This window comes from Orcinus orca, chromosome 17, assembly GCF_937001465.1.
Source record: "Orcinus orca chromosome 17, mOrcOrc1.1, whole genome shotgun sequence".
NCBI lineage: Eukaryota > Metazoa > Chordata > Mammalia > Artiodactyla > Delphinidae > Orcinus > Orcinus orca.
In genome coordinates, this window is record NC_064575.1 from 84,609,959 (window position 1) to 84,631,779 (window position 21,821).

At 47.3% G+C, this 21,821-nt stretch overlaps 1 protein-coding gene across 33 annotated transcripts in view; it reads right to left on the reverse strand.

Moving 5' to 3' along the window:
• Positions 1-21,821, reverse strand: part of PTK2 (protein tyrosine kinase 2) — a 253,025-nt gene that overhangs the window by 32,645 nt on the left and 198,559 nt on the right. For 29 of the 33 annotated variants that reach the window (XM_049700354.1, XM_049700344.1, XM_049700341.1 and 26 more), the window contains 3 exons: positions 20,457-20,546; positions 17,705-17,909; positions 4,982-5,093 (listed from right to left, as the gene is read on the reverse strand). In XM_049700354.1, coding sequence (XP_049556311.1) covers positions 4,982-5,093; positions 17,705-17,909; positions 20,457-20,546 — 407 coding nt within the window. The other 4 variants (XM_049700336.1, XM_049700363.1, XM_049700361.1 and 1 more) reach the window with 4 other exon arrangements.

Consider the following 21,821-nt stretch of genomic DNA (forward strand, 5'->3'; position numbering starts at 1 on the left):
TGGACTGCAGCTACCCCTGCACTTGCTCCCTCCCTGCTGTGCGGGCCTGTTAAGCCTCTGAGGGTGGGAAGCCTCCCCCACCCCTTTAGCCCTGTTGCATTTCAGCCCCCGGGTGCAGTCTACTCCAAACTTAACTAAACGTGAGGACGGACCCCCAAGACCCCCGAAAGAGGGAAGGGCATGAAGGGGGAGTCACGGGCTTTGCTCGTGTGCTAGGGTGGCAATTTTGTTCCATGAAGCCCTTAGGGACTACTCTTCAGATTTATATTTTTAAAGGTTTCACTTGAACAAGTGGTTAGGAAGAGGCAAAAATGTCTGACTATCTCTGTCCTCTGACATTTCAGTGGCAACAGCCGTTTGAAAGGTGTGCGTTAATATGTATGCATTACAATGGTCGTGTGGCAAAGGCTTCCTGGAGTCCAAGTATGGGAGGGTGCAGACCCAGGAATTAGGACAGTATTCACAGCTATCTGACAGGTGGACAGTTGTGTCTGCTGGCTTACATTTTGGAGGTGGCAGGTTAAGTAACACAGGCAAAAATAAAAACTTTTACTCAAAAAAAAAAAACCAAAATACAAAACTTTTACTCAATGTGTCCTACGTGTAGAGCTAGGTGTCGTATGTACAATCTGAGAAGTCTGAGAGCAATGGTACAAGGAAGTATTATCACCTCATTTTACAGAGGATAAAACAGAGGCTCAGAGAGGTCAGGTGATGCAAACAGGCTGCACAGCTGGTAATGGCAGAACTGCCCGCCTCCAGAGTCTGCTGTGCTGTGCTGCTACTCTATGACAAGCACACTGTGACTCACCAAAGAAAAGGGGAATTACAAAAGGAAAGATCAAAGACGGCAAAATCTCCACAGAACATCCTCCAGTGGCTCAAATACTTACATGGGTAGCAAACGGTAACACTTGTAAGGTTCCATTTCAGAATAAAGATAACAGATAAAAATATGAAAACATGTCTTACAGAAGACGAAACTACTGCACCAAGAATACCACAAAATGGAACTCTGTTAGCCACCCGCTGCGGAGAGCACGGACGTACTGCTAACAGTTCTGTTTTCCTTCTCTACAAGTACGGACTCAGCGTGGCGGCCAAGAGGGCAGGCCAGGAAATGGCCACTGCCGGGCCGGGGCAACTTGCCCACTGTGCCTTCAAGAATGAGGTGGGGACAGGGCTGCCACAAAGATCGAATGAGCTGAGCTGAGCTGGGCTGAGGTATCCAGACGTGTCACCTGCTATTAAGTACAAGGTTTAGCAGGCTGATTGCATCTCCTCCTCAAAGACAGAAACTTGGATTTTCATGAAGCAAACGATGGAGCTGGGGGAGTTTTTGTCGAAAGCCTCCCAAGTGAGGAAGAAGAAAAAGGAAAACCCAACCCACACTCGTGGTCCTCAGCTGGATGGCAGTGCCCCCGATGGGGGCCCAGGGTACCGAGAGGGCGCTCCTGCTGCCTGCAGGGCCCGGCACTGAGGGTGGCAGGCAGGTGGGAGGGACAGCGGGGCTGCACAGCAGGGCCTGTGCCACGTTCAGGTCTTTCTCCACCTTACACAGGTAAAACAACAGCAAGGAGCCCCGTAGTCTGAACCGAGAACCAACTCCGTCTGACATACAAACACAAATGGTATTTTGCATAGTTTATCAGACACTGAACTTTCCAGAAGAGCAACTACTGTGAATACTGATGGACAATTTCACTTTGTTTCGTTTGAACTTTACCAAGATTCTTCACCCTTCTAGAAAATCACATCATCAAGACGAATGAGATCCACAGTCAGTTGTGGCTGCAGGGTCTGCGTGTATAGCTGCTGTATCCAGGGCGAGCCTACCACACACAGGTGTGGGCACCTGGCTCCTCCACCGCACCTCCCAGTGTAATTATACCCGAGTATTTTATACAGGTGTGTGCATAATGCTATTAGAAGTTACTTTTATTTCTCTTGTACAGTTCGCAGTCTCTTGGCTGTGTTGGTATCTTGAAATTATTAAGTCATTTTATAACCTATGTATTTTATTTCAGGATTAGTAAACGGGGCATTATAAAATATTTTTTTATATAAATGGAATGCTGGATCTGATCAGGGCTGAGAAACACTATGCTGAGGCAGCTATTCTCAGGACGCCTTTACGTTCTCAGAAATTACTGAGGACTCCACAAGCCTTTACTTATCTGGAATATATCTACCAATATTTACATTATTAGAAATGAAAACATCGAGCATCTGCATATATATACTAATGTAGGTGATCTTCTACCCATTAAATTTTTTTTTTTTTTTTTTTTGGCCACACTGCGCAGCTTGTGGGATCTTAGTGGGGTCTCAGTTCCCTGACCAGAGATTGAGCCTGGGCCCTTGGCAATGGAAGACCTGAGTCCTAACCACTGGACTGCCAGGGAATTCCCTCTATCCATTAAAATTTTAATCTGGGGACTTCCCTGGTGGCGCAGTGGTTAAGAATCCACCTGCCAATGCAGGCGACACGGGTTTGAGCCCTTGTCCGGGAAGATCCCACGTGCCGCGGAGCAACTAAGCCCGTGCGCCACAACTACTGAGCCTGCGCTCTAGAGCCTGCAAGTCACAACTACTGAGCCCACATGCCGCATCTACTGAAGCCCGTGCGCCTAGAGTCCGTGCTCCACAACAAGAGAAGCCACCGCAATGTAAAGCCTGCACACCGCAAGGAAGAGTAGCCCCTGCTCGCCACAACTAGAGAAAGCCCGCACACAGCAACGAAGACCAATGCAGCCAAAAATAAATTAATTAAAAAAATTTTTTTTTAAAATCTGGGGGCTGCCAACCTTTTAATTCGGGATCAAAGAGTAAATATTTTATTTATTTGGTTGCGCCGTGCAGCTTGTGGGATCTTAGTTCCCTGACCAGGGATTGAACCTGCACCCTCAGCAGTGAAAGCCAAGGGGGTTCTCAGTTCTCAGTTAGGGGAAAGTCCTAACCACTGGACCGCCGGGGAATTCCCAAAGAGTAAATATTTTCATCTTTTTGAGCCATACTGTAACGGAACCACTCAAGTCCGTCTGTGTAGGGGGTACCCAGCCATGGACAACACACAAGCCAAGGGGGCAGTTCATGCAATAAAATGTTCATCAACAGAAACAGGCAGTGGGGTATAGTCTGCTGACCCACTCTGAAGGGTAGAACCATCTCTGACTACAGAAAAGAGCCTTAAAATATACACGTTGAAAACATCCTAAAGAAAGAAATGTGAGGATATTTAAAAATTTAAGCAGAACTCACCTTTGCTCTGTAAACAAAGAAGCCTAACCACTCCATCTCCGCCCATGAACTTAATATCACAGCCTTCAAAACTCAGCCACATGAAAATTATTAAAAATCATACAGATTGAGATACGTAATCATGTTTGGATGGAAAGGGTTAATTCTGTGAGTTTTAGGGGAAAGCTGTGCACAGCATTGGCACATCATTTGTGCCAATCACCAACTATGTAGAGCTCCTTACACTCCTGTGACTAAAAAAAGTGCTGTGAATGCATTATCTCATTTGGTCTTCACAACACCCCTAAGAGGTGGGGAACACTAGTACCCTCACTTCACAGATGAGGAAAGTGAGGCTGGGAACAGGCAGATAATCCACCTGGTCATCAGAGCCACCTGTGAACAGATCCACCTGGTTTCCAGGCCTGAGAAATTAACTTCAAGGCTCTCCGGTGCTGCACCCTTCCACAGTAGTCAGTGAGGAAACGGGCACACCCGTGTACAAGGTGGAGGCCGCAGATGCTGGGGTGCACAGCTTTTCAGGGGGTAGCTCGGGACGTCGTTGTTGTAACACGAGGAGAGACAGAGAAACGTTGTGGTCTCAGCACGAACCAGCCCATAGTAACACCGACAGAACGGACCACAGGCCCTCCTCCTTCTCTGGGCCTCAGTTTTCCCACTGGTGGAGGAAGCCAGACTACAGAACCCTTCATCTCTAAAATTCTGAGGAACAGGGTCAGTCACCTGTGTTCACTTTCAATGTGTAATAATATTTACTGTAATAGTTTAAAACAATGGCCGAGAAAACAGATTTCAGGCATCATGATAAAAAAAATGGGTACAATATTTAAATAGCACTTTTTGTGAACAGATTTCTGAACATTTTTCAAAAAGACAATGAAGTAAGGAATTGTCATAGTTCCTGTAATATATTTTTAGCTAATCAAATATCAAGTAGCAGGTAACTATTAACTGCAAAAAAGCCTATCATCTATTTACCATCCAGAAAATGATCTGAACTGGATTATTCATGGCAAGTAAGCCACTGTGTGAAAATACTATCCTGTCAAAAGCAAAAGGAGAACAAAGAATCCTGATCTGAGGAGAGTGTTTAAGGGCCAACTGTGTCCAGCTCCAGCCCAGCTGAACAAGAGGGGAAGGCTCTGGCCGCCTGCGGAAGGCCAGGAGGACGCAGGGCAGGGCTGGGGTGCTGCTGGCAGACCTCCCCACGCTGACAACCCAGCCACCGCCACAGATGAGGAAAGGCAGAAAATGTGCACCAGGTTCTCAGCAAAACCAAACCAAACCAAACCCAAAAGGACCGGGTCAGGTGGAAGCTGACTCCTTTCAAAATAAAGCAAAACGTAAAGCATTCTCAGCTTGGTTATAGTCTGTCTGGTCATCAGGAAGGTCCCTGACACCAGCAGAGAGAAACCTCCCCGAGCAGGGCGTGCTCAGTTAAGTCTGATGATGGGGGCGGTGGCGGGGGGTGGGGGGGATTGGAAGGTCAGGCCTAATCCAATCACTCATGATTTCGAACAGCTCAGAGCTGCAACGCAAATTAGGGAACCGGGTGCACGTTGGGGTGGTATGCGGCGGGGCGAACAAGGAACAGAAGTTGCAGTGATTCCTCTTAGAATAACCCGCTATTTGGTTTTCTCCCCACAGGCAGCTGCTGCCTACAGCATAAACCGCACAAGTTAGCAGGCATGATGCCAGACGGGCTGGGGGCCTTTGCTACCTTGGGTGGTGCTTCGTCGGACCCTCCAGAGTCCCAGGACACTGTGACCTGCCTTCTGGACTCCATCCTCATCCGTTCTTCTTGCTGGACCTTCTCTTCCTCCAGGATTGTGCTAGAGAGACAACACAGTATGTAAGGAGAGCTGACACGGGGGGGAGCTCGCACACACCAGACCCCACCCTGACGACCCGAGTAGCCCCGCGGGAAAGAGGATCGGGTTTCTAACTTCACAAAAGGATTCCAGAATGGCCTTGATGCAAGGGGCACAGCCTCAGGTAAGGGAAGGGCAGCTGGCAACACAAGGAGGAGCTGGGAAACCAACGGGGGGCCAGGATGGATGGTCTGAACGCCAGTTTCCTTTAAGCAGCAGAGTTCCCCCGAGCAAATCCCGAGCAGCGCTCCACACAGCACAGACCCAGCCCTCACAGTGCCACCACAGCAGCACAACAACCGACCAAACAGCCATGCGGCCCAACGCTCCCCACACTGCTCACGACCTCCTACCAACTTTCACTTTAACCAGCACTTTGCCTCATCAGGAAGGAAGGAAATGCAACAGTATCTACAAGCACTTCTGAAACTCCTGCCGGCTTGAAACTGGCAGCTCCACACCGGGTCACGCGGCTACTTACCCGCCGGGCCGCTCAGGGCTCCGCACCTGGGCTCTGGGCCATCGCGGGAGCGGCCACCGCCCTCTGCTGCCCGCCCGCCCGCCGCCCCGCCGCCGCGTCCTGGGGCTTCCCAGTCCCAGCTTCCTGGTGGAGGGCAGCAGAGAACCTCCCAGCGCCAGCAGCTCATGAGAGAGTGAGGTCAGTGGCCCCAGAGCCTTTCTTTCTAATCTGGGAATCCGGCTCGGCTCGACTGTTTCCAGGAGACATTCCTGCTGCCTGGAGGCGAGGGCAGGCTGTTTCTCACGCAGCTGCACTCATGCAATTTACAGCAGCAGAGGACACACAGAATTCAACTCGTAACTGCCCTGAGTCAGCAAGCCCTTACTACAGATGGGAGTTTTGTTTTGTTTTGTTTTTTAAGGAAAGGGAACGTTTCCCTCCATGACCACATTAGCACTTTAAAGAAAAGCAACCCCCTCCTCAAAATATGATTTCGTTTTTCTTCTCACTCCGTCTAGACGGTCATGGCTGAGTGAATAGCACAACATTTTAACAACAGTGCAGGCTCTGGCGGCACCCTCGAGGCTGGCCAGATGCACGCTGAGCCAGCGCTGTTGGGAACCTGGCCCCAGGTCCCACGATTCACAGGTCAAGTGCGTGCGACAGCCTGTTTGCTTGGCCTTTGCCCACAATGGGCTGAGAGCTGCCGCTTTCCACGCGCCCAGAACTAGCACAGACCCCGGACCACAGTCTGCCTTAGTGATGACAGGAGAGCGAAGCCACCATCAGCCGAGCACGTGCACTGGCTGGTGAGGAAGACCGGTCACCACCTCCCCATGCCTCACAGGGGACGGGTGCAGGCTGCCGGGAGGGTGGCCGCTGGGAGCAGGGGTTCAGACAGACCCCTGGCCTGAGAGAGGGCTGCCTCCGATTAGGAGCTTCTCAGCGCCCCGCTCTCAATCACCTGGCCCTCAAAACAAGTAACAGACTCCAAGTCAGAATTTCCAAAAATTGCGTAGTTTTAAACAACTGAAAAGTCCATAACAATCAGGAAAAAAATCAAGTAAAAAAAATCGTCCTTATTTCTAACTTCTTCAAATCATTAAAACAAAGGCAAGCTATGAGGAGGCCAAGCGTGACGGGTTCTTTAAGGCAATGGGACTTATTTTAAATAGGTCTCACGAAGGCAATTTATTTCACATGGGCTGTTTTGTGAACTGGGCCACCCTGACCTGAAGGTTACTGCTCCCCACAAACACCTCCAGATAGGTCATGGGAGGGCCCTTGCATAAGGAGACCCTCTTGGGCTCCACCTGCCCTGACCCTCCGCCCACACTCACTGTCCTCTGACCCACTGATTCACTGTCTGAAGCCTCCCTCTCGGCCCTTCATCACCTGCTACCACTGAACACGGAACGCAGGGGTAACCGGGAAGCGAGTTCCTCAGTATCATACCAAAAACTAACACGTCAAAACGCTGTGGAGAAAGCATAACTTGTTGCTCACAGTAGTGCAGAACATAAATAACTCCTGGAGTATCTGTTTTTACGATGGGAAGGCTCTTCCATAGATGGTGTAAGAGTGCCCATGGAGACAGTTCTGAACTTTCCTCTTTACAGCTGCTGAGGAACCCAGAGCAAAACACTGGAATGTGCAGAGTGTCAAGGAGGTCAAATTTAAACATATTTTCCCAAAGTCCAAGTATTTTTAGTAGCAATACATTCTGTTTGAAAGCTTGTAGCTGCCTAATGTGAACTGGCAATGAGCCCTCATGCTTCTTCCTGGGATGGTGGTTTCTAAGTCTCAAACTCACCAGAGAAAAAACTATAAGAGCTCATAAGACTTTTCATTTAACAAACGTTAGAACATGTAAGAATCATTCTTTGTTTATCCACGAGCCCCATCTAGGAAGAGAACTGGGAAGAGGGGAAAGGAGTATTTATTTAACGTTAGTTTTATTTTTTATCACTACTTCCCTCACTTTAGGAGAAAAAGTCATCAAAGTAATCAATTCACACAGTAAAGGACAAAAAAACTTGCAAGCACGCGTTGCCCTTGCCCGGCCTGTGGCACTCCCTGTGGAACCTGGTCTCCCGGGCTCCGCAAGCTGATGGAGAGGGCTCCTTAAATTTCCGTTCTGGAGCAACAAGATGTGATCTTACTTCTAAGGTATTTTCATGGAGAGCAATAAAGTGGTCTAATAGCGTCTTCGTTTCCAGTACCAAGCTAAGATTCAGAAGAAAATCTCCAACACGGACAAGATTTAGAGTAGACAGGGGCGATCAGTCCAAGTGGGTGACCAGCTGTTCCCGCTGTCCCAGCAGAAAGGGCACCAGCTACGAGCAGCACCTTCTGAGCTGGGCAGCTGGGCCCATTTCAACTTGTGTCCTCCTTCATAAATGAGAATGATACTGCCTGTCCTATCCACTGTTAGGATGGAGAAATAAAGTAGGTGAAAAAAACCAGTAAGACTTTTAAGTAAATGCTACCTAGTTCTGTACTTTTACCTGCCTTATTTTTTTTAAATGTATTTCATTTCTGTAGCATTTTTTCCTGAGAATGATTATAGTAATACTATTCTTTTCTTCGAAACTACATTTCTTCTATGCTTGAAAAACTTTTTTAAAAAAGATTGGACTTTGATCACCTAAACATAATAATTTTATGATGGCATCACAAAATTTGCTTTGGACAGAAAATCAGTCTGGATTCATAGCTACTTAGGCTAATTTGAAAAACATCCAGAGAAAGAGCAGCAAGAAACTGGATGAACAAAAAAGCCACGAGGGAAATGGCTTGTTCTGGCAAGTTCATGGGAATGCCAGCTTTGAAACACGATCTCTTCTAAGTACCCAACATCGCCTCACCACAAAGGAATGGAGCTGACCCTTCAACAACCCCCCTTGGTATCTTTGTAGAAAACAAGGCTTGAGACAAAGCTGGGACGGCACCTCTGCAGTGGGCAGTGACCAGTGTTGCAGCACACGCCTCCCTCCTTCTTCTCTTATAAACACGCACAGCAGACCGAACATATCGCTTCACGAATACAAAACTGCATCTCTCTTTACTTATTACGTATCTCAAACTGCAGGAAATAACGCACTTCTGTTTGGTTATGGTGTTACACATCTCAAAATTATTTGAAAAAAAGTGATTTCTACTAAAATCTTACTTTAGAACGGTGACCTCTTTGTATTTCTGGCAAGTTCGAGAAGCTCCTATTTGACCAATCCTCTTGCAGACAGCAACTATGGACTAGGACAGAAGAAACAGCCCTGTGACAGCACAAAGCAGTTAGGCTCTGGAGGAAGCTGCCACTGGGAGGAAAGGAACGGCACTGGGTGAGTCCCCAGTTTAATGGCCACTAGCCAGAAAGACAGCCCCAGTCTTACTGGTTTGAAGAGCCAGAGGACTGAATTTGGGTCACCACAGCTGGTGGAAAGTGAGGGGGGAAATCCCAGGAAGAAGAAAGCCTCGGAGGGGTACCTCAAATTCTGAGTATAAATTCTGCCTGAATCACTAGCTGACCCCTGTACTATGCACATACAGGGCAGGCTCCAGGCAGCCCAGCTGAGGCTGAACTTAGCTGAATCGGGATTCGAGCTCACAGAATGGAGGGAGTTTGCAATGTGAGACCTGCCAAGTTAGCTGCCTGCTAAAACCAACCAACCAACCAACCACTCTTCAGAGGAATAATACTGAATCCAGAGTTTCTGCAACCTATCAGTCACAATGTCCACAACATAATCTAAAATCACTTGATGTACAAATAAACATTAAAATGTAATCCATTTTCAAGAGGAAAAGAAATCTAAAGGAAGCTGACTCCAATGGTGACTCAGAAGTTGTAATTAGCAAGCAAGGACTTTGAAGAGCTATTATTATATTCAAAGACATAAAGGAAAATTTGGTCATAGTTAATGAAAAGATAGGAAACACCAGCAGAGAAACTAAAGGTATAAAAAAGAGCCAAATGAAAATTCCTAATGAAAAATAAAATATCTGAAATAAAATCTCCACAGGATTGGACGATCAGTGGGATGGAGATGAGAGAAGAGTCAGGAAAATTGAAGATAAATCAATAAAAATTATCCAATCTGAAGAACTTAGAGAAAAAAGACTGGGGGAAAACAGAAAAAGAACAGAGCCCCTGGAACCTGAAGGACACTATCAAAAGATTTAACATACATGGAACTGGAGTTTTAGAAGAGAGAAAATGGAGCGGAAAAAATATCTGAAGAAATAATGGTCAAGGACATACATTTACAGATTCAAGAGGTTCAGTGAAGCCCAAATATGATCAATACAACAAAAACCACACCCAAGCACATCCTCGTTATAAACTGCTGAAAACCAAAGATAAAATCATGGAAGAAGCCAGAAAAAATGACACTTTACATACAGAAGAGTAATAATTTAAAAGGCCAGTGACTTCTCATTAGAAATAACAGAGGCCAGAAGATAACGAAAGAAAGCTTTAAGGTGCTGAAAGAAAGAAAGAAAAAAAAGAAAAAGAAAAATGCTGTCAACTCAGAGTTCTATATCCAGTGTAATGAAGTTCAATTCATTTTCAGATTAAAAAAAAAAACAACCCAAAACTAATCAACAGGCCCACACCACAAGAAATGTTAAAGAAGTTCTTCAGACAGATGGGAAAACCAAATGGAAGAAAGATCTTTAGGGAAGAATAAAGAGCACTGTATGGGGTTAAATATAAAAGATTTTCCCCTTACTTTCCTAAGAATACTATTAAAAACATAAAGTGTAATCTTATTTTATGAGGTTACTGTCATATATGAATATAATACACACGACATCTAGAACAAAAAGGACTAAGGTGGTGGTAAATGAAGTTTCCACATTTTAAGTGAAATACAATTATTAACTCTAAGTAGATGGTGCAAAGTTAAAGATGTATAATGTAATACTTGAGGCAATCACCAAAAATATAATGCAAAAGGTATTTCTAAAATGCAAATTTGGGGAGTTGAGAGGAAGAGGTGCAGAAGGTAAGCCAGTGGCTTCTCAGCGCCAAACTCTCTTCACTGAGAACCGACCCGCTGCCACGGGGGCTGCTGCTCCCTCCCATCTAAGCTCAGGTGCCCAGAGACTGGGCTGAGACGGAGCCAGCGCTGCTTCACTCGTTCCCTGCATCCCTGCATCAACCTTGGCGCCATGTCCCTCTGTAATCTGAAGAGGGATGGGCCACCTACAGCCTCTGGTCCTTCACTGTCCAGAGGGGAGGACAGACATTCATGTCTACTCCACTCTTCCCCCATGTTTTCAGGGATAATAACCCTGGAGACAAAATTTAGGGAAGGGGAATGAAGAACAACTAGAGAGAGAAGGAAAATGGTGCCAGAAACAGGACTGAAAGGAAGGAATTACAGCAGCTACCGGATGAGTCTGAGGATTTCACTGTGGGTTCTGAGGGCAACCTTCAAATAGTAAATATGTGAATTACAGCTGAAGTGTGAACTTCATCTAGTCAAAGTCCTCTCTTACAAATAAGACAAGGGAGGGGAAGTGAGCAGAGCATGGGGAGGTACAGGGGGTGGAGGCAGCCAGCAACCCATTCAGTGGGGGGCGGCATACGGTGGTAAAGAGACCGAGAAAAGCAGTGGTCCTGGACTTCGGAGAAAAGGGCCCAGGGTCTTGGATCCACCCTTTGTTAGCTGCACAATCCAGGCAAGTCATAGGGTTTTTCTGAGCCTCAAGTTCCTGAAGTGAAAAGGGCAACAGTATCTCACCCTTAAGAATTATTGTGAAATCAGTAAGGTAATCACATGAAAATGACCTGTGAAGCCATGTAAGTATAAAGGACTAATTTTTATGAAATTTAAGTTTAAATCTCGCTGGAAATTTGTTTACTTCACATAAAACCAAATTCTGGAGGTGAAGCTAAAGTAGAGACGCACCTGTAAAGGTCTGAACATCTGTGTGCGGGGGGGGGGGGGGTCCAATGAAGGGCAAGAGCAACCCGCAGGTAAGAAACAGTTATGACATAAATTTTAGTGGAAACAATTTAAATTTTACATTAAATTCCCATGGAATTTAGATTTACTATTTACTTTTTATTACCGGGAAGACTAAGGTCCCAAACCAAACAAAGATTTTAAGATGTAAATACAGGGGTAACTGAGAAACAGGTTACTCTCCTAGATGACACCAAGACCCAACAGGACGGCAGTGAGAAGGAAAATGCCGACATGATGACTAAGGAGGAATTTAGACACCACCTTTGAAAGGAATTTGGGGAGCAGATACAAAACCACTTTAAAAGCACAGCGAAGAAGCACAAGTAACCTCATGTTATTAATGAAATCTAGAGTTTTTAATCTAGAGTTCACATTCTAGGATAAATGAAGAATCAAAAAGGACTCAAAAAAAAAAAGCCTGTACAAGATGTCCATAAGACATCTACAAAATGTCAAAAAGATGTGCCTTGCATTTTGGTATCTGGATAATAATAGCTACCCTTTTCACATTTGAAGAACCAGTTTTTTTTTTTTAAACAGTAACTGATCACTTTCTGTACCTAAGACCTCCAGGTCCCTTGCGGATCTTCAGAAAAAGCTTTGTTTCTACTGCTACTACCAGAGCAGCCACAAGTGTGTGTACCCATCACGAGCATGAAAACTAAATGCATTTTAGATGATTTTATTTAATCCTGAAAACTAGAGGACAGGTAGGATTTGTGATTCTGCTCTCCCAGGGAGGCTAAGTCACTCACCCAAGGTCAACTTAGGTCAAAGAGATTTCTCAACGGCCAGCTTTGTATGATAAAGTTAAGAAGCAAACACGACGATATCAGGTTATAATAACAAGCAAACAACATCCACAACTCCACCCAGACCCAAGCTGGAGACAAGGCTACGTATTACGGGTACAGGACGAGTACACAGCAGGCAAGTGCGGACGCCGGCCGACGCACACTGGCGTGGCTTGTACCCCTCGAGAGACTCAGCCTCGCCGAAAACTTCCACAACTGCTTGCCACTAACTCTGGGATTACAGAGGGCCACAGCAGCCAAATGCAACACACTCAAGATGTGACAGCAAAACAGTGATAACACGTGGAAACTATGTCACCCATCAAAACCCTTGGGTGGGGGCCTCTGTGCCGAAGCCAGAGACACTGCCATTCTGTTGGGGGACTTTCTCTGGTTGACACTCAAGCAAATGTAAGAGAACCAGCTGCAGGAATTCCTTGTAACAGTATAGTATTTTTCCCTTTTCTTTCTTCTTTTTCTTTTTTAACTGAACAATATTAACAACTTGCCCACTAGTTGAAATCATAATCAGAGCACTTACTAACGTCTAGCCATGGCTCAAACAAAGCGTAGGGCGTGACAGTTGACAGCTTGTGTCCTGGACTCAGATGAGCTTGCCTTGAATCCCAGCTCTGTGACCCCAGCACTCAACTGCCTAACCTCAGTTTCCGTTTCCCCATTTGTAAACTGATGATGACAATATTACCTACATCTCCCAGGACCGTGAAGATTCAGATGAAATAATGTGTGAAAGTTCACGGCACAGGTGTGGCAGCAGAAAGCAGTCAGTCAGTGCTGGTTTTCAATGCTGTAATTTCTGAGGTTGACGGCAGAGGATGGAGACTGGCTCCTAGTGAGCATGCTTTTGGTCCAAAGGGCTTCCTAAAGCGCTCAGGGTCAGAGGGCCTTCCAGGCAGACACTTACTAAGTCAGTGATCTTTAGAATAGAAAACCTCAGGTAAATTGTTTACATACCACTTACGTTATATTTTCTTTCTCTAACCTACCCTTCATATGTGAAAATGGCATGCTTAGAAACAAGGATCGATTTCCAAAGGTTTTAAAAAACTATGGCTGGAGCAACAGGAGCTTTCGTCACTGCTGGAGACACCGCATTGGTGCATCCACTTTGGAAAACAGGCGCTATCAGTACATAAAGCTAAAGCCGCGCCCACCTGCGGACGCCTGAATACGCATCCACCAGACATTCCTGTACACATGCTCACCCAATGACACTTCTGTTATGTCCCTACAGCAGCAGTCTTGAGAGCCCCAAGATGAAAAGCATCTGAATTTCCACCAATAGTAGAAGGGGTAAACTATGGTATATTCACATGGGACTCACATGGGACACATACAGCAACGAGTGAAGTCCAACTACCCGAGTAACATGGGTGATCTCAAACTAAACGCTGAGCAAAATAAACCATAAACAAAAAAGTACACACTGCATTACAGCGTTTCCATAAAGTTCAAAACCAGGCAGAACCAGTCTATGGTGAGTGGTTATCCCTGGAGGGGGAACAGTAATTGGAAAAGGGGCCTCTCGTGGGTCTCTGGGGTGAAGGCAGTGCTGTTTTCTTGTTCTAGATGCTGGTTACAGGAATGGGCCCAATTTGTGAAAATTCAGTGAGCTGTTTACTTCTTGGCATGTTTATAGGTTCACATCTTTGCATGTCAATAAAAAGTTAGAAAAATACAAAAATTAGGGTACAAAATTTAAATCAAAATTTTATTTATTACCCTCATTTGTCTAAAAGGGATTTAATAGGCCACACGTTAACTTAAAATGTTTCCCTGAGATAAAACTAACCATCTTTTCCTATAATGGCACAAACACCTTAATGACACAGAGCACTGCTGGGAAACGCTATCTTTGAACATAAACTCCAAACGGGCAAATACTCAAGGGGTTTTACTGTGGTCTCCTCGCCACAGTATCTACCAAAGAATTAACTGACTAGCTAGGGATTAAATGACTTTTCATTCAAAAAATATTTAGTGCACTCTTATAACCTGTCAGTCACACAGTATGAAATGCTAGAGCTCATGTTATGAGAAATTTTTTATTGAGGAATTTCTCACACTTGCTACTAGGCTGCCCAGAGGTTAATCTCATTCTCCTCAATGAGGCACATCTATGAATAAGGACACAGGATGGCAGGAGGACAGGCCCTGTGGTCACAGAGACCGACCCATCCCAGTACAACCCTCTGCCTAACAAGAGTCACCGAGAGCCACTTTTCTTAACTTACGATACAGTAGAAGCAAGACATGGTCCAGCCAAAGATGAGTGGAGCCCACAATAAACTGAGTCTATCTGCAGCATTTTCTCTTTAGATAGACAAGGAGAATGGGATTTGGGAACATTTTTAGGTGCCCTGGGGTAAGGGCTATCCAAAATTTATTACTTTGTTAGAATCTTGGATATAATAACCATTTTTAAAAACTCAATAAAGAACGTGTTTGATTACTTGTGATACATTGTTACATATAGGTGTCCAAGCAGCTAGTATATTATAAAGTTACGTTTTATTTGGCTCATTTGGTAGCCATGTTCTACATGTTCCAAATACAAAGTTAAACTCCATTTCTGACTAATACAAAACAGACAGAACAAACTAATGGTCAATAATCTGTACTAATTGTTCACAAGAGAGCATCTATAAATAGGTACATGATGTTTTTATACGTGCGTGTGTATAAAATAATTATATTTAGTTCTAAGCCTTCACCTGGGACAGTTTTTGGAGCTGCTCCACCTTAATGCAACAGTCCTCCGGCCAGTGTCAGCATGAGTTTTGTGAGAGCTAAGCACGAACTCAGCAGCTGTCTGGTCCTCACTGGGTCCAGCTCCTGGCCTGGGGGTGTGGGCAACACCGAGGTGAGTATGACGATCCCTGTCCTCAAGGAGCTTCAGTCTAGTAGGGGATGAGACGTACTAGACTGTGAGCTCCTCGAGGGCAGGAAAAGTGTTGGGTTCTCTTGCCCAGTGACCAGCACCAGGCCCAGCTACGTGGTGCTCAGTGTTTGTGGAGCTGACTGGACCGGGATGTGGCCATCTGCGGCCCACAGGGCGGGCACAGCCAGAAGAAGCAAGAGTTCTGGACAGCCCACGGGCAGAGCAGGGAAAGAGGCTGAGGAAGACAGTAGGGCTGATTTCAGCAGGTGCAGAGGAGGCCTTCCTGGCGGAGGCGTGTGGTCAGTTTGGCCACAGTGTGAGAAAGGGATGGAAAGACACTGGCCGTAACTCAAGGAGCCTTAAGTGCTACTCTGGAAGCCTCAAACTAACACCGGGGGTGCCAGGAACCCACTGAAAGTTGTCTTGAGCAAGGGAGTTACTCTCCCACTTCGACATGTTTGGTAAGACTGACTGATGAAGTATGCGGGCCGGGGGCGGGGTGGCGAGGAGAGCTGAGAGGAGGGAGTGGGTCTGAAGACCCTGAGGTGAGGATGCTCCGGCTGGCCAGCTGGCACAGGCGGGCGAGGAGTTACTGATGGCTCCCAGAGGCAGGTGGAGACAAAGGCCCCACTGTAACCTACACAAGCTGAGGGGCAAGAGGCAGGCAAGAGGAGACGGTAATGGCTTTGCTTCAGGATAAACACGATGTCCTCCAACTGAAGACACAGGTCTGGGACTTGTGGGAAAAGGCAGGACTGAAGCTAAAGACAGACGGAGGTGGGGAGCGAAGCCACAGGAACAGTTAAGACAACCAACCAAGGAGAAGTACGGAGCGGAGGGGAGGAGGCTGCGGAGAGAAGCCGGCGGATACCCAGAGTAAGGGGGAAGAACGCGCCGGGGAGGTGGGCAGGTGGAACTGGTATCAGAGGGGGGGTTTCATGGACAGAATGTATCAGATTCTGAGCAAAGGTCAAGGAGGAACAAAAAAATGTATGAGCAAAACACGAAATGAAGCATGTTCGAAAACCAGCTCCAACAGGGACAGCAGGTATAACTAAGCTGCATGAGAATTAAGAACCTGGAGAGCTCCAGCCTGAAGAAAGCTGTCTTGAAAGACCTGAGGGGCCGGCCGTCACGCGCGAGGCCCCGGAAGCGGGCCCGGAGGGGGAGCGTCAGGGGTGTCACCGTGCGGCCAATGGTGCCGACCCCCACCTCCTCGGCCGGACTTCAGACGCTGGGGGCAGGACTGTGTTTTGCTCACTGCTGGGCCAACAGAACCTAGCTTAGAACAAAGGAGACACTTAGCAAAACAGCTGCTGACTGGACGAATCTCTCCCACTTCTCACTAAGGCCCTGCTCCTTCCCAGAAACATTCTCTTTGGAGGAAACTCGTCAGCCGGGCAGGTGGCGCTGCCGGAGGGGAGGGGAGGCTGAGAGGGTTCAAGCGCTGGGGGATAGGGGTGGGCTAGAGGAGCTGCCGGGGGCTTTTGGACCCTGACATTTGGTAATTTTTATGAAAAATGACGAGAATATAGCAAATAACAAAACTCAAATAAAATCAGGGGAGTACTCCAAACATGAAACAGCACATTAAACCATGGCGTTGGCTGGCTGGTTATGTATTATACTAAAATACCTTGTTGATTAAAGTATTAAGTCTCAATCTAGACTTTAGTTCGACAAGTGTTTACTGAGCACTGACCAGGTGCTGGTCCTAAGCTCTGCCCCAGGCCTCCAGAAATGAGCAAGACGGGATGAGGGCCACCTGTCGAGGCCTCTGAGTCTGGCCAGTAGCAGGTCAGCTCTACGCAGACCCTGTGGGGCGGCCCAGCACACTAAGAAGTCCGTGTGTTCCTGCCAGGGGACTGGGGGCTGCTGGAGGTTTGGGTCTAATGGCGTCTGGCACGAAGTAGGAGTCACAAGACGGCAGCTGAACAGGTAACGTGGATGCTGAGCTATAACAACAGAGCGCTGAAGAGGTACCATAGGAGGGGCTATCTCTTTGGGTGTGGGGCAGATGAGGCAGGCTTCTTGCAGGAGGCAACCCTGAGCTGGGCTCCAAAGACTGAAGAGAAGCGCCCTGCGGGCAAGCGGGGGAAGGCAGAGGCGCCGGGTGCCTCTGGAGCAGAGGAAGGGATGGTGTGAGGCGAGACTGGGGAGTGGGCGGGGACTAGACCACGCAGAGCCTGTGGGCTGTGCCACGTTGGTCAGCAGTAAGGGCAGAGACACCTGATCACAATTTGAAGTTCATTAAGACCTGAAGACATAATCTTCTTAAGGCTCTAACAATGTATAAACAAATAGAAATCCATAAAGAAGTAATTACGTTTGCCCAAGAAACAGGTTTGCCGTACTGATAAAAGGACCTGCCAGGGAGAAGCAGCGGAGGCCTGCCCGCCCCGCCCCCGGCCCCGCCCCAGCCCTGCCCCCCATCCTACCTGAGCTGAGCTTTGAGCTCAGTGAAGCGGGGCCGCCGGCTGGGGTCGTAGGCCCAGCACTTGGTCATGAGGCTGTAGAGGGTGGGAGGGCAGTTTGGAGGCATGGGCAACCTCTCCCCGTTCTCAATGCGACCAATCACATCATTGTTCTTCACGCCTTGAAAGGGCTTCACACCGTGCATCAGTATCTCCCACATACACACACCTGCGAGGCGGGGACGAAAACACAATGGTAAACTTAGCAGCAGGAGTGCGATTCCCACGTTTCAGGAATAACTTCATAGTTCGTATGACAGAACCTCCTGTGTGATTACGGGCACATCAGCCAAATAGAGCCGCATTCAGTTAGCTCTGTTATCAAGTAAGAACAGGAATACTAATTTAGTATGATGCGAATAATGAAACAGTATTATCAAGAAAAAACCCATTACTTTTCTAAGAGGTTTATTTCTCTAAAAAATTCTCCATTAGAAAATGGCCCACCAGCTACAGTGATATTTCATAGCATAGTTTAGTGAACCAATTCAAAAAAAAGCTGAATGCATTTTAGATTTCCCTCCACTTTAGTCCAACCTGCTTATCATCACAGCAGCTGGCTTGAAGCTTAACAAAGAAAACCCTGCAACTTAAGTCTTATGCTTTCAGAATACTCAGATTCCTCTACAGGTTCCCATCACTTGGCACTCTGGCCACTCAGACCTGCACCTGAACACGCTCCTTTGTGACTTGGCTTGTGCTGAATTCTAGATTCGATGCCTTTCATTTTCTTCTCCACCAGTTCTCTTCTTCCAGGTCCCTTTGTGAGTTTCCTGTGCTGCCTGCCCTGCCCCCTGGGAAGCTCCCGTCTAACCCACCGCAAGTGTGCCCCATACACCGGGTCCTGGGGGCAGAGGGGCTGTGACTGTCTTTCTGTATCTTCAGCACCTAAGATGCTGTGTGCCTCAGAGGAGGAAGGCATATACCATTATGCCATTGTATCACATTAATGTGAGTTAGATCTGAAATTAGCCAAAAGTCCAACAACTTCAAAGTAAAGAGTATATGACAAAAATAATGCCTTAGTTCTGCTTTTCTCACCAGAAATTATGACAACATCATTAGTAATAACAACACTGGGTATCATTTCTTGAGACCTTCATATGTCTCTGGTACCTTTCCTTGAAGTTTACACTATCTTTAATTCTCACACATTTCTTTAAAAACTGTATTTTATCAAATCTGAGGTGCCACTGATTATAAGAGACACTATTATTTTATGTTACCAAAAAGGGGGGGATATGCTGCCCACTAAGTTGTAATGTGATCCTTTGTTACCTCTTAGAATTATTTTATTCTTACCAAAGAGCGATTTTAAACTCATTCGGACAAGAAAGTAGCACCAATATGAACAAAACAGTCTACATGCGTGTAGGTGAGGACCCACATGACTAACACACCCCCGACTAACACCAACTGTGAAACGCCACTGATTGGTGACAAATCCTACTTCCAGAAATGTGAAAAAAAGGCATCTTAGACTCTTTGAAATGTGAAGTCTTCTTGAGAGGACAAGTAACCTGCTCTATGGGTCACAAAGCTGACAGGTGAGGTCTTGGGATCTGAAGCCAATTGGACTCCAGCGCCTTCTCCAATCATGTCACACCACTTCCTGTTTTCCTGAATTCCTTCCTTTACCTAATATCAGTTAGGGCACTAAATGGTTACTGGAAGTCAACAGCAAGGAAGCAGAAGAAAAAATGAGAACACGTACTTCATGTATGTAAAGTTATTTTTATTTATAGGAAAAAGAAGGTGCATAAACTTAACAGGGCATCTCCTGGGAAGCAGTTTAAAATCCGGCAGAGAAAATATGCACACAGGACTATTCACAAGATCTACACGTGAGTGTCTGGACACAGAGAGGAAGTGCTGGGAAAGCAGAGAAAGGGAGTCTATGCCTGGACGGCACACCTGCTACCTGGGGCTTCATGGCAGAGTGGATATTCCAGGTGAATGAAGAAACTCTTTCCAACCTCTTCCTGAAGGTTAAAAAGAGTTTCAACCGGAGAAGGTGTCAGGATGAGGTGTCCAGAAAGAAGGAGTAACACCAGGAAAGTGGGGCGGGGATGGAGTGTCATCCACACCAAAAAGGTGAGTGATTTAAAAATCCGGATAAGGTAGTAGAAGTTAAGTACTGCAGAGTGAACGACAGCCACACTCTCGCTCCACTCGGGGCTCTGCAAGAACGCAGCGCAGGAGGACGACGACAGGGACGGACTTGGAGCAGGAAGGAGGGGACACAGTGGACACCAGAGCAGCAGCAGCTACAGAACATGAAGGGTCACGCTTCCAAGACTTGAGACAAGTCAGGAAGGGGTCAGATTCCAGAACAGAGATGAAGGGCAATCTTAGACATGCTGGATCTGGGGGCCGTCGCAGAACCGCACAGACAGGTTAACCATTTACGTCACTCACATAAAAGGAATGTCTGAGGCCGTGGAGACAGGAAAGAAGGGAGGACACAGCACCTCCCTGAGAGGGAGGCAGGCGGAGTGAGAAGGGGCTAGGGGCAGGACCTTGGGCCCCGCGGGCCACGCCTGGGCGCACGGCACACGCCCATGTCTGAGGAGCCGGGGAGGGCGCAGGCGAGCAGTGAGGGAGGCCAGGCAAGGGAAGGCAAACCAACCTACAGACTCTGACAACACACAGAGCTCAATCCCTCTCAGAGAATATGTGAACTGTAATTCTAACACGAAAGTTTTCAAATACTCACCAAACATCCATACGTCACTAGCTGAGGTAAAACGGCGAAAATTGATTGACTCTGGAGCCATCCATTTAATAGGCAATTTTCCTTTGGAAGCTAGAAGATTAATTTTAGAAAGTAAAACTTCCCTGTCACCTGCTCAGGAATCTAACAGTTAGAGCTAGCTGAGATTTTTAGTACCAAAATCTTTGGGAGAACTGCCTTGCACTCCCTGACGCTGGGTCGTCTGGGGGTGACAGAGGAGAGGCAGGGAGCAGGGGAGGAGGGCGGCCCGGTTACCGGGAGGCATCAGCTCCCAGCTCAGTTGTGCCGGCTTCATCTACAGGCTGGAGGCCTGGCTTTAGAAACGGCCTGGTAGCCACACACAGTCAATTCTCATTCACGGTAGTTACTCTATAAGGTCGCTTTGAACACCGAACCACTGCTCCCGGGAGAAATGTGTACGTACATATCCGTACCTCACACAGATTATAACCGTAAGTCCTACAAACTTATCCTGGTAGGTTCTGACTTCTTTGGAAAATGAGGTATGGATGTGCTGCTGACCTGCCTGAGGCCCTGCTCCCCGCCCCCCGGCCCCGCACGCAGGGGCCACAGCTGGGGTTCCAGCCTGCCCGACTGGCCCAGAGCCAGAGGTGCTGCCCCCCACTCGCTGTCCACCAGCCCAAACGGACACTTTGTCGCTGCCCTGGGCACATCCACGCCTGACTATGAAGGCATTAGAGTGTGGATTCGGGAAGTTGCATGTCTCAGCAAGCAGACGAGCGTGCAAACACAGAATCCACAAAGTGTGAGGACGGGCTGTGCCACCACCAGGACGTGAAGGGCGGGAGGGCAACAGAGCGCAAAGGACACTCTCCGAAAGCCTGGCACTGGCTCTCTTTAGTGGCCTAAGATCCCTCCTCTGTGCCACCTCCCTCAACATTCTTTCACCAGATACCAGCCCTCAGGGAGTCCTAATTCCAAAAGGCAGAAACAGTTTCTCAAATCCAGCGGAAGTGAGAGGGTGTGGCAGGGGGAGGGGCGGGGGGAGGAGGGGCTGCCGGCGCCAGGCGGGGACAGGCCCTGATCCAGAGGGCCCGGAGCAGGGCGCTAGGGTGCCGGACTCTCTTCTATAAGCAAGGGTGCTCTCAAGACTTTTAATCGGAAGACAATTACATTTGTTTCATTAATTTTCTTCCACTTAACTTCATGCACCTTCATGACAACTGAGGTCAAAGCCTCTGATTCCCTCACAACAAATGACTCTCCAGCTGTGCTCCAGGCGAGGAACCCCTCACCCCGAGGGGCTGTCCTCCTGAAGCCTGGCAGGATCTAGACTTAGTGACCTCTCTGAGATAACAATGTGTGAACTCGTCAGTTGCCCACTTT